The sequence below is a fragment of the Neolamprologus multifasciatus genome, chromosome 20 (assembly GCF_963576455.1).
Source record: "Neolamprologus multifasciatus chromosome 20, fNeoMul1.2, whole genome shotgun sequence".
Taxonomy (NCBI): domain Eukaryota; kingdom Metazoa; phylum Chordata; class Actinopteri; order Cichliformes; family Cichlidae; genus Neolamprologus; species Neolamprologus multifasciatus.
In genome coordinates this window covers 137,501-149,273 of record NC_140458.1, presented here as the reverse complement: position 1 = coordinate 149,273, position 11,773 = coordinate 137,501, and the positions used below count along the sequence as shown (strand labels likewise).

The 11,773-nt window shown below is 44.6% G+C and overlaps 1 protein-coding gene across 4 annotated transcripts in view; it reads left to right on the top strand.

Annotated features, from left to right (window-relative positions):
• Positions 1-4,901: 4,901 nt before the first annotated feature.
• LOC146493949 (regulator of G-protein signaling 17-like) overlaps positions 4,902-11,773 on the top strand; it is a 33,918-nt gene continuing 27,046 nt past the window's right edge. Inside the window, exon 1 of one of the 4 annotated variants that reach the window (XM_085145742.1) lies at positions 4,902-5,154. In XM_085145742.1, coding sequence (XP_085001868.1) covers positions 5,047-5,154 — 108 coding nt within the window. In that variant the 5' untranslated portion in view covers positions 4,902-5,046. The remainder of the gene's footprint in view (positions 5,155-11,773) is intronic. The other 3 variants (XM_085145743.1, XM_085145744.1, XM_085145745.1) reach the window with 3 other exon arrangements.

Here is an 11,773-nt window from a genome sequence, read left to right as displayed (position 1 = left end):
GACAGTGGGAAGGAAAAACTCCCTTTTAACAGGAAGAAACCTCCGGCAGAACCAGGCTCAGGGAGGGGCGGCCATCTGCTGTGATTGGTTGGGGTGAGAGAAGGAAGACAGGATAAAGACATGCTGTGGAAGAGAGACAGAGATTAATAACAGATATGATTCAATGCAGAGAGGTCTGTTAATACATAGAGAGCGAGAAAGGTGACTGGAAAGGAAAAACTCAATGCATCATGGGAATCCCCGGCAGCCTACATCTATTGCAGCATAACTAAGGGAGGATTCAGGGTCACCTGGTCCAGCCCTAACTATATGCTTTAGCAAAAAGGAAAGTTTGAAGCCTAATCTTAAAAGTAGAGATAGTGTCTGTCTCCTGAATCCAAACTGGAAGCTGGTTCCACAGAAGAGGGGCCTGAAAACTGAAGGCTCTCCCTCCCATTCTACTTTTAAATACTCTAGGAACAACAAGTAGGCCTGCAGAGCAAGAGCAAAGTGCTCTAATAGGGTGATATGGTACATACAAGGTCATTAAGATAAGATGGGGCCTGATTATTTAAGACCTTGTATGTGAGGAGCAGGATTTTGAATTCTGGATTTAACAGGAAGCCAAAACAGGAGAAATCTGCTCTCTCTTTCTAGTCCCTGTCAGTGGGGACAAAGAATAACATCCCCAAACCCCCACCCAGAATCATTGATGGGGATCCTGCCATCACTGGTCAGTGGATTCTGGAGTCACGCTGTCAGGGCTGGGGGTTTCAGTATTTGGTGGAGTGGGCTAGTTCTGACCCTGAGGAACATTTCTGTGTGCCATCCCATTTCATCTTGGACCACTTACCATTTAGGAGTCAGTTGAGGAGACTGTCTTGAGACTTCCATCACTGTTGTCCCATACCATTAGTCATGCAGAGTGGGGTCAGGTCAGGTAGTAGCCAGGACACAACACCGGCATATCAATCTAGTAATCCAGGCGTTTTGCTTCATTACTGACATAGGGCTGGATCAGGTGGACCCTAGTTATGCTGCAATTGGTCTAGGCTGCTGGGAGGATTCTCATGATGTTTGTGCGTTTGTTTTTCAGTTGGTGTTTATACACCACTCTGCATTTAATCATTAGTTATTATTCATCCCTGGCTCTCTTCTATAGTCTTTGTCCTGTCTTCCTCCCCTCACCCCAGCTGGACCCTTGGGGTGAGGGGAGGAGCCTGAATCTGCTGGAGCCACATGCTCATAGGGGTTGTATGAGCGTTCTTTGTTTTGTCCTGTTCTCTTTCTATTATTATAGGGCCTTTACCTTCCAATATAAGGCACACTAAGGCAAGTTAAAAAGTAGAATGGGAGGCAGAGCCTTCAGTTTTCAGGCCCCTCTTCTGTGGAACCAGCTTCCAGTTTGGATTCAGGAGACAGACACAACTGTTGTTGTCGTTTGGTACTACACATATAACATTGAATTGAGTAGAATTGAAGATTATATGACATTTGAAAGACTCCTTTGAACTGTCTTGAACATATTACAGGCTAGATTATTAAAATCTTTATCCAATTAAACAAAACTGAGGTCATCATCTTTGGTCTTCTACATCGAGGTCAGTTCGCCCCATATTTACAAACTAAGACCTAGTTTTGTTTTGCTTTGACACAAATAGTTGATCTTTTTATGTTATTCATGATCTCGAGAAAGTCACCCATGCCTTTATTACTTCACATCTGGATGACTGTAACTCCATCTACCTCCGTCTCCTTGCAGGTGGTGCAGATTCAGCCGGCTGCTGTCTGCTGCACATCACTCCAGTGCTGTGCTCTCTGCACTGTCTTCTTGTCCATTTTAGAATTCATTTTAAAATTTCACTGATTGGTTTTTGAGGCTCGTCGTAGGCCTGCCTGTAGATTGTGTTACAAATCTTATTCATTTACATTCGGGTCTCTCACATCCACTGGCAAATATCTCTTACATCTTTCAAGTCACGCCTCAAATAAAAAACTGCTGCGCTGCGAGTCTGGAGTCAGTTACCACTTGATGCCCTCCTTACATGTGGGATCAAACCCACCTTTACTCTTTGGGCTTTCAGCCCACCAACCATGTGTTGTTATAGCTATAACTCTGTTTGTCTCCTGATGTGTTTTTGTGTTTATGTATCTGCTTATTGTTGAAGGCCTCTTAATTCTGTGTTGTGTGTCCCCTTCTGACTTTTTTAATGTAATTACATGTTTGTGTATATATACACTGTAGGTATAGCTACTTTGTACAGTGAAAGCTGGGTTTTAAATCTGCTTTAGGATTGCAAGCCCACCAGCGCTCTGTAGCGGCCGTGGCTGCTGGCGATAAGGAAAGGCTGCTCTGCATAGAGGACTCGCGCTCGAGGAGCTCTTAAGCTAAAAAAAAGGCTTCCTAAAATAAGCTTTAAATTATTTTAGGAACAAAATCTGTCTGAACCTTTGGAGGAAATATGAAACATTAAGTCCAGTTTCCACCAGGATCACCTACAGTAACAGGATGATCACAGCAAATTGGTCATCAGCTGGCAAAGCTAACAGTGCAGCCTGCAGTTCACATGAAAGAGGCCGGGCTGGCAGCATCTGACCAATCATTATTGAGGAGTGGCATAGCTGTAATAATAGAAAGAAGATGTTACACAGACTACAGACTGAAAGCAGGACAGCAGTGTCTGGTTCAGAGGGATTAAAACTGAGCTCTTTATAGCCCTCCGTCGTTCAGACTGTAAAAGAGCTGGTTTATGAAGAAGTTTAGCATATTTGTAAGAAACCTGGTAAAAATGAGGACTGTGATGAACGGACTGGTCAGTGTCACAGCTCGATCAAATGGATTTTTAGTTTTTATTCTCTCAGCTGGAGTTTAACCCTCTGAAACAATAAAAACTGTAATCAAACTCAGACTAAATCTGATCTAAGGCCAGCAGGTGCAACCAGCTGATGTTCTCAGATCAGATATTAATGTTTATAGTTCAATAAAACTAAAGCAAGTGTAACAGTGTATATTAAACACTGATGTCCATCATCAAACACAAAGACTATTTTCCAGAGATCTGATTGGTCAGCAGACTGCGATTGCTTACCTTCTATCTCTAATGTGGAGCCACATCTCAGAACTTTGATAGAAAATACAGATTATTGAGCAAAGGAGGCTCTGCCCAGACACAGGAGCTGCAGGAGACAATGTTAGCTGAGACTTCTCCCACTGGGATGTCTGACAGTTTACCGCTGCAGAGTCACAATCAACACAACAGAGTAGTGCTGTGTGTGTGTGTGTTTGTGTGTGTGTGTGTGTTTGTGTCCAGGTTTCACTTCCACCTTGGCCTGTGCAGCTTTGTGGATAAACAAATAGAAGAGTTGGTTGGACTCCGGTTCTGTGAATGTGGCAGATGAGTTAAAGTCGCAGTATGTGTGTGTGTGTGTGTGTTGTTTCTGGATGTTTCTCTGCTTTCACTGTTGAGTCAATCTGACCCAAACAGGATGTTCATGCAGAGACTTAATTTTTCTGCTTTTCCAAACCTTTAATTTGTCCCCATAATTTCCACAAACAGATATTTGCATATGAATAAACATGTGTCTGGCTGTGCAGGAAACTCTGGTTTATGGTAAAAACAAACCATGCAAACAATGCGTGCCTCGTGCTCTGAAAACCACACACTGGAAGCGAAACAGAGCTGAAACATGGACATGCCTTCACTTAGTGCAAAGTCAGGGGAGAACCAGTGTAGGCGGAGCTAACATGTTTAGTTTTTATTGGCTGTCAGATATGTCAAGTTCTGTGATGATGACAGGAGACATTTGCACCTGAGGAATAAGCAGCCCTGTTCTGAGCTGATGCTCTCAGGTGAGTTACATGCATAAACTGACCCAGGATCAGCTGTTTGAGCTGATGTTTGCTGCAGAACCTGCATTAAACACTGCGAGCGTGTCAGAAACTCAGTGTGCAGTGTGAGTGCCCTCGTGTGGTGACAGGGTAAACTGCACAGTGTGCTGGTGGCAGCTCACCTGTGAGTCGGTGTGTGTCAAAACAGGCTGAGAACACCTGAGAAAGACCGCCTGCTGAGTCAGAGTGAGCAGCAGATCAGCTGCAGGTGGTGGGTTCAAAGGTCACCCTAATATCAGTCAGTGAAGGCTGCTGCCAAAACACAGCCAGAGGCAGGAAAGGGTTTCCTGTTTCCTCCAGCTGTGGTTTACAAATGTGTGGTGTGTGCACTCGTTCAGTTTTACACAGGTGAGTCAGTGACTCCACCTCATCTGTGCACCAGTTAAAGACAATGATCAGTGAATGGAAACCAGGAAGGAAATCAATTCATAAAAACTTCCCATCTTCCAGCTCGCTCTTTGCCCTCTCCTTGGTGGATGGCGCCCCCTGCTGTTCACCGTGTGTGTCTGTTTGCAGAAGCCACAGGAAGCTGTCCAGCTGGTTCTTTGACTGAAAAGTTATTCAAGCCCGCAGCATCTCCATTGAAACAGAAAACTCAGGACTAAACATGACTTTCTGACCCCCCTCCCACTTTAAGCTGCAGGGACATTTGTAACAATATGAGCATCGAAACTGAACAATGATTTAAAGACAAGGTAAAACAACAACAACAACAGGTGTGTAGGCAGTGACATTAGTTATCTCCGTTATCTGATTGAAACAAACTGCTCTCTGATATTAATGCCAAGGATCCGCGCTGGCCAGAGTTTAAACAAATGTTTCCTGTTTTACTCAAACGTCGTGCTGTATAGAAATCATGACACCGCTGTGTGTGAGTGTGTGTGTTACTGGACAGGCAGGTGTGGTTTGCTGTCTGGTGTGTAATAACTAACCGCGTGCTTCAATAACGTGAGTAAACAGTTGATAAAGTTTTTTTCAACTCCAGCTCTCCTGCCTGCATGGACGTTATGTATATGCGCATGCGCCGTGGCGCCCGTGTCCGTCAGGGCGGTGATCTCTCTCCTGTTCTGCGTGTCTCTCTCTCTCTCTGGGAAAAACCCGAGTAGGAGGAGGAGGAGGACTCCTTCCTCTTCTCCGTCTTGTTCTGCTCCGGCGGCGGTGAGCGCTGATTGGAGTAAATGATAAAAAGCTCCCGGTGCGCGGCGGTGAAGGCAGACAGACGCACGCGGATGTGTCTCCGGAAGCGCAGCGGAAGCCGCCCCGCGGACCTCCTTCAAGCCCAGATTGTGAGTATGAGTTGCAGAGGAGGGGGGCGGGGGGCGCGCTTTCACTTCAAGCCCCCGTGCGGGCTCCCGTCCGCGGCCACGCTGCCGGTGGAAGGTCGGTGATTCCTCCCTCCCCCCCTGCCAACGAGCTGCCAGTGTGCGGGGGTGGGGGGAGAGGAGGACCCGTGTCTCCTTTCCTGCTTCCTCTCTGAGTGACATTGGACCGACAGCTCTGGGGGAGGAGTGAGGAGAGGAAGGCAGCTCTTTAGTCCTCTTTCCTTCACTCTGTGCTTGTTTCCTTCAGCTCTCATGTGTGCCAAAGACCTGCGGAGGCTCAGTGAGGAAGGCCCGGTCCAGACCAGCAGGGACAAACTTTAATGGGTTAGACTTCTGTTCTCCTGCTGTGACAGATGTTCTGGTGTTGTTAGCCAAGTTTTGGCGTTCTGACAGGGGTTCTGTTTTCATGAAAAGATGTTCTGGTGTTCTAGCGGAGGCTACGATGTTCTGACAGATGTTCTGACAGATGTTCTGACAGACGTTCTGTTTTCATGAAAAGACGTTCTGGTGTTCTAGCGGAGGCTACGATGTTCTGACAGATGTTCTGACAGATGTTCTGACAGACGTTCTGTTTTCATGAAAAGACGTTCTGGTATTCTAGCAAAGGCTAAGATGTTCTGACAGATGTCCTGACAGACGTTCTGGTGTTCTAGCAAAGGCTACGATGTTCTGACAGATGTCCGGACAGATGTTCTGACAGGGGTTCTGTTTTCATGAAAAGACGTTCTGGTGTTCTAGCAAAGGCTAAGATGTTCTGACAGATGTCCGGACAGATGTTCTGACAGATGTTCTGTTTTCATGAAAAGACGTTCTGGTGTTCTAGCAAAGGCTAAGATGTTCTGACAGATGTTCTGACAGACGTTCTGGTGTTCTAGCGGAGGCTACGATGTTCTGACAGATGTTCTGACAGACGTTCTGGTGTTCTAGCAAAGGCTACGATGTTCTGACAGATGTTCTGACAGACGTTCTGGTGTTCTAGCAAAGGCTACGATGTTCTGACAGATGTCCGGACAGATGTTCTGACAGGGGTTCTGTTTTCATGAAAAGACGTTCTGGTGTTCTAGCAAAGGCTAAGATGTTCTGACAGATGTCCGGACAGATGTTCTGACAGATGTTCTGTTTTCATGAAAAGACGTTCTGGTGTTCTAGCAAAGGCTAAGATGTTCTGACAGATGTTCTGACAGACGTTCTGGTGTTCTAGCGGAGGCTACGATGTTCTGACAGATGTTCTGACAGATGTTCTGACAGGCGTTCTGGTGTGCTAGCAAAGGCTAAGATGTTCTGACAGATGTTCTGACAGATTTTCTGACAGACGTTCTGGTGTGCTAGCAAATGCTAAGATGTTCTGACAGATGTTCTGACAGACGTTCTGGTGTTCTAGGAAAGGCTAAGATGTTCTGACAGACGTTCTGGTGTTCTAGGAAAGGCTAAGATGTTCTGACAGATGTCCGGACAGATGTTCTGACAGATGTTCTGTTTTCATGAAAAGACGTTCTGGTGTTCTAGCAAAGGCTAAGATGTTCTGACAGATGTTCTGACAGACGTTCTGGTGTTCTAGCGGAGGCTACGATGTTCTGACAGATGTTCTGACAGATGTTCTGACAGACGTTCTGGTGTTCTAGCAAAGGCTAAGATGTTCTGACAGATGTCCGGACAGATTTTCTGACAGACGTTCTGGTGTGCTAGCAAAGGCTAAGATGTTCTGACAGATGTTCTGACAGACGTTCTGGTGTTCTAGGAAAGGCTAAGATGTTCTGACAGACGTTCTGGTGTTCTAGGAAAGGCTAAGATGTTCTGACAGACGTTCTGGTGTTCTAGCGGAGGCTACGATGTTCTGACAGATGTTCTGACAGATGTTCTGACAGACGTTCTGGTGTTCTAGGAAAGGCTAAGATGTTCTGACAGACGTTCAGGTGTTCTAGCAAAGGCTACGATGTTCTGACAGATGTTCTGACAGACGTTCTGGTGTTCTAGCGGAGGCTACGATGTTCTGACAGATGTTCTGACAGATTTTCTGACAGACGTTCTGGTGTTCTAGCAAAGGCTAAGATGTTCTGACAGATGTCCGGACAGACTTTCTGACAGATGTTCTGACAGACGTTCTGACAGACGTTCTGTTGTCATGAAAGACATCCTCGTGTTCTGAAAGACCTTGTAAGAGAGGCTCTGAAGATCTGATAAAGAGTCCAGTCTACAATACACAACAAGACACAACACACTTAAAGGAGCCATCTTATACTATAAGATTTAATATATTACAACAGTGTTAAAAAAGTCCAAATAAAGTTAGTTAAACATGGGAAAAGTAAAACTGACATTTTAGAACAGAAGTGCAAACTGCATTCAAAAACCTTTTGTGCACTACCAGTCGAACGTTTGGACACACCTTCTCATTGAATGGTTCTTCTTTATACAAAAAAACGTGTTTTAGATTCTTGGTAACATCCAGCCTTTGCTCACTCTTCTCATTCTCTCCATGAGCTTCATGAGGTCATCTCCTGAAATGGTTTTCCAACAGTCCTGAAGAAGTCCCCAGAGATGCTGAGCAGTTGTTGGCCTTTTGCCTTTACTCTGCGCTCCATCTCATCCCAATCCATCTCCACTGGGTTTAGGTCAGGTGACTGTGGAGGCCTCACATCACTCTCCTTCTTGGTCAAACAGCCCTCACACAGCCTGGAGGTGTGTTTGGGCTCACTGTGCTGTCCTGGCATGTGTCTGCAGGATGCTGTGGTAACCATGCTGGTTCAGTTATTATGGTTCTTGCCATAATATGAATTCTAACAGTTTCATATTAGTGAACCCTGACAGGCACACCTGTGAGGTGAAACCATGTCAGGTGACGACATCATGAAGCTCACTGAGAGAAGGCCGAGGGTTTGCAGTCAACAAAGCAAAAGACGGCTACTTTCAGAATCTAAAATATAAAACATATTTAGTGTTTTTATCAATCTTTCTTTGCTACATAATTCTATAAATCTCGATGCATATATTTGATGTTTGTATCTACGATGTGTAAAGTCGTAAAAATACAGAAAAACCATTCAATGAGAAGCTGTGTCCAAACGTTCGACTGGTGGTGTAAATGTAAGAAAAACAGCTGCATGACGCTGTAATACAGTGACAGGTATGTTCACGTAGAAGGAAGATTCATTATCTGTGAGGTCAAATCAAGGTCAAGTTTATTTATGTAGCACATTACCAACAGTCCATGCTGCACAAAGTGCAAGTGTAAAATACCACTAAAATAAGAAGCACAACAGTGATGCAGGTAAAACATCGAAGAGAGGAAATACATAAAACAAGTAAATAAAAACAACAACTAAGGCTGTTAAAACCAAGATGTTCAACGTGTGTTAAAAGCCAGACCATAAAAATGTGTCTTTAGTGATGATTTGAAACGTTAGTGTTTGTGCAGGTCACATATTAAGAGGAAGACTATTGCAGAGTCTGGGTCCTGCCACAGAGGAGCCTCTGTCACCACCACACTTTAGTCCAGGAGTAGTTAAGGTTAGTTCTGACCTGGACCTCACGTTCTTCCTGGAGCATAAACCAACAGGAGCTCAGACAGGTGAGAAGGGGCTCGTCCGGTTTGTGATTTAAAAACAAAAAGTCAGATTTGGCTCCTGTGAGGAACAGGGAGCCAGTGAGAGGCCAACACTGGGTCACAGGCTCTTTCAGGTTAGTGCCAGTCAGCAGACGAGCAGCTGCATGTTGGACCAACTGGAGACGATGAAGAGAGGCCTGGTCCAGTTACCAAAGTACAGAAAACTGCGGTAGTTCAGTCTGCAGCTAATGAACACATGAATAACATGTTCAAAGACATCAGCTGGAAGGTGTGGCTTTGCCTTGCACTGGACTACTGCGCTCACCTGCCTACACCCAAAGGCTGCTGTCAGGTCCAACAACAAGAATCCAGAGTTGATCATTAACAACCCTTCAAGTCTCAGTGTTGTGTACTGATTTAAAACAAGATTGAAACTTTTCATCGATCTCATTAAGATCGAGGTGAGCCTGCAACTGTAAACTGTAAATAGACCAGTTTCTCCAGAACTTTTGAAAGAGAGGGAAGCTTTGAGATTGGCCTGTAATTGGACAAACAGTTGGGTCCAGATTGTGATTTTTAAGACGAGGCTGAACTATAGCTTGTTTAAAACACGATGGGACACAGCCTGTAGCAAGTGTTGATTGTGGATAAAAGCCCAACAGTATTAAAATTATTTTTAAGCAGACTTGGAGGAAGCCGATCTGATGTGCAGTGTGATGATCTTCGGTGATGAACTACCACAGACAGTTCACTCAAACTGAGACAGCTGAGCACACAGGAGGAACACTGAGGTCTGAGGCAGTGGGCGACCAGACATAAGAAACTTTATCAGTAAAAATGCCGAAAAGTCATCAACTACACATCTGACATCACCACATGGACTAAAAATAGGAGTAAAACATTATAAAGTACCTGAGGCTGTTTGTGGACACCAGGTTTGAGACAAGCTGAGTGTTTGCAGTCTGTGCAGCCTCTTGGTAAGCAGAGACACAAACATGAAGCCTATCGTTTTTCCATCTCCTCTCAGCGTGTCTGCAGTCACGTCTAAGGATGTGGTATGTTCATTCAGCCATGGCTCTGATAATGGCTTAGCACGCACAGTCCTGAGTGGAGCGATTCAGTCCGAGATATCAGTGCAGGTTGAATTAAAGATGTCAGAACGTCCTCAGCGCTTTCACAGCTGGAGTTCATTTTTCCACAAACCATAAATGCAACAGAAAATTTAGTTGCTATCAAAGTATTAATGGCTCGTCCTTTGTGGGCTGCAGTGCACAGCTTATCCACAAACAGCCCAAAGTTAAAGTGAACAACTCAGGAAAATGATCAGAGACGCGTAGAGCAGGGCGATATGACCAAAAATATTTATCACGATATACATTTGAAAATTTATTTATGTATATTTATATATTTGAAAATGTGTGATAACAATATAACTGATGCAAGACAAAATACTTTACAACTCCACAACTTTATTAGTGCAAAAAACCCCATTAATGTATTTTCACTTAAACAAGCAGCTGTTTTTTATGTGAATTAAAGCTGTGTAACAATGTAACAGTGCAAATGCAAATTCCTCGCAGACGGTTTAACCAAAAGGCATTTCCAGTGGACATGGGCTGACATGTGCTGAGCATAACCATGTATAATATCCACACAAGTTAAAAACTGGCGCTTTGCAACATGAAACTGCAGTGTGCCAAATAAACAAGTCAAATAGGTATTTTTCAGACCATAAGGTGCTCGGGATTATAAGAACACCAAACAGTCAAAGTTTACTCCTTCTTCTTGCTCCCTCCACTTCTGTACCATTGATTCATGAATGTTGAATTCTCTCACAGCTGCTCTATTCCCATGTTCTACTGCATGACTGATAAAGAAATCCACTGCATAAGCATGTCTCTTAACAGGAGCCATTTGTGGTCCTTATACGCACACTACGGTAATATTATGTTGAAGCACAGTACGTATCACTCCGCGAGGCTCCGCCTACGATAGCCGTAATGCTCCAACAATCCATCAAGCGGTGCGGCTTCGTAGCTCAGCAAAGTCGTACTGAAACATTTGACAGATTTTCGAGCGCCATGCACATAAAATAGTTTCGAGGTCAGTAAACACAACCAGAGTTCATACATAAGGCACACGGGATTATAAGGGGCTCTGTCGACTTTCAGAAAAATCAAAGGATGATTTTAAGTGTGCCGTATTTTCCAAACAACACGGTAATAACGACGGCCCGCTAGCATGCGCTACCAAAAATAGTGCTTTGTTGTGTATCTGACGGATGAAAGCTAAACCAGTTCCACACCAGTGAAGCTGCAGCATTTTTACAAACCAGTTCTGGTTCATCTGTTTCATTCAACGATCCACTTTCGCTCTTCTCATTCTGCGTCACCGCCATGTGCGTATGTAAACAAAGGCATTGCGCATGTACGTTTTACTCATATTCTATCGCGATGTTTCATTTTCCTATCGTTGCCCAACATCACGGTATTACCGTGAACGGTATGATATGGCCCAGCCCCAGCATTTACCATTTACTCTCATAATGACTCTGAGGTTTGTTGAATTTCTCAGGTTAACCCCGATCATGTGTTGCTAACCTGGAATTCAAGCGTGAGGCCAAGCAGTGTTGCTGCCTTGCTCGTGTGAGAGAATTGAGCCTGTTCCTTAAATTTAGAGCTGCATGTGGAACAGACACAAAAGTGTTGCTTCGTGCTTCCTTCCTTTCTGGGTGTGTCGATGACTCGTATAGCTGACGTCAGGATAAACTGCAGTATGGGGATTCATGGGAATGTTGTCATTATGACCATATAGGGTGCTGGCTCTGGTTTCAGGAGGAAGAGACACTGAAAAGCAGAAATAGCGTTTCTGCATTTAAGGAATCGTATTTCGAGCAGCAGTTTTTACATCCAAGTCCCTCAGAGTGGAACAAGCACCTGTCTGTAATCATCACTGATCACCTGCTTCGACTCTGTCTCCCTTCTGTCTGAACACCCAGCCCTCCCTTCATGTCACTCTTGGTTTTACATATTAGGCTTA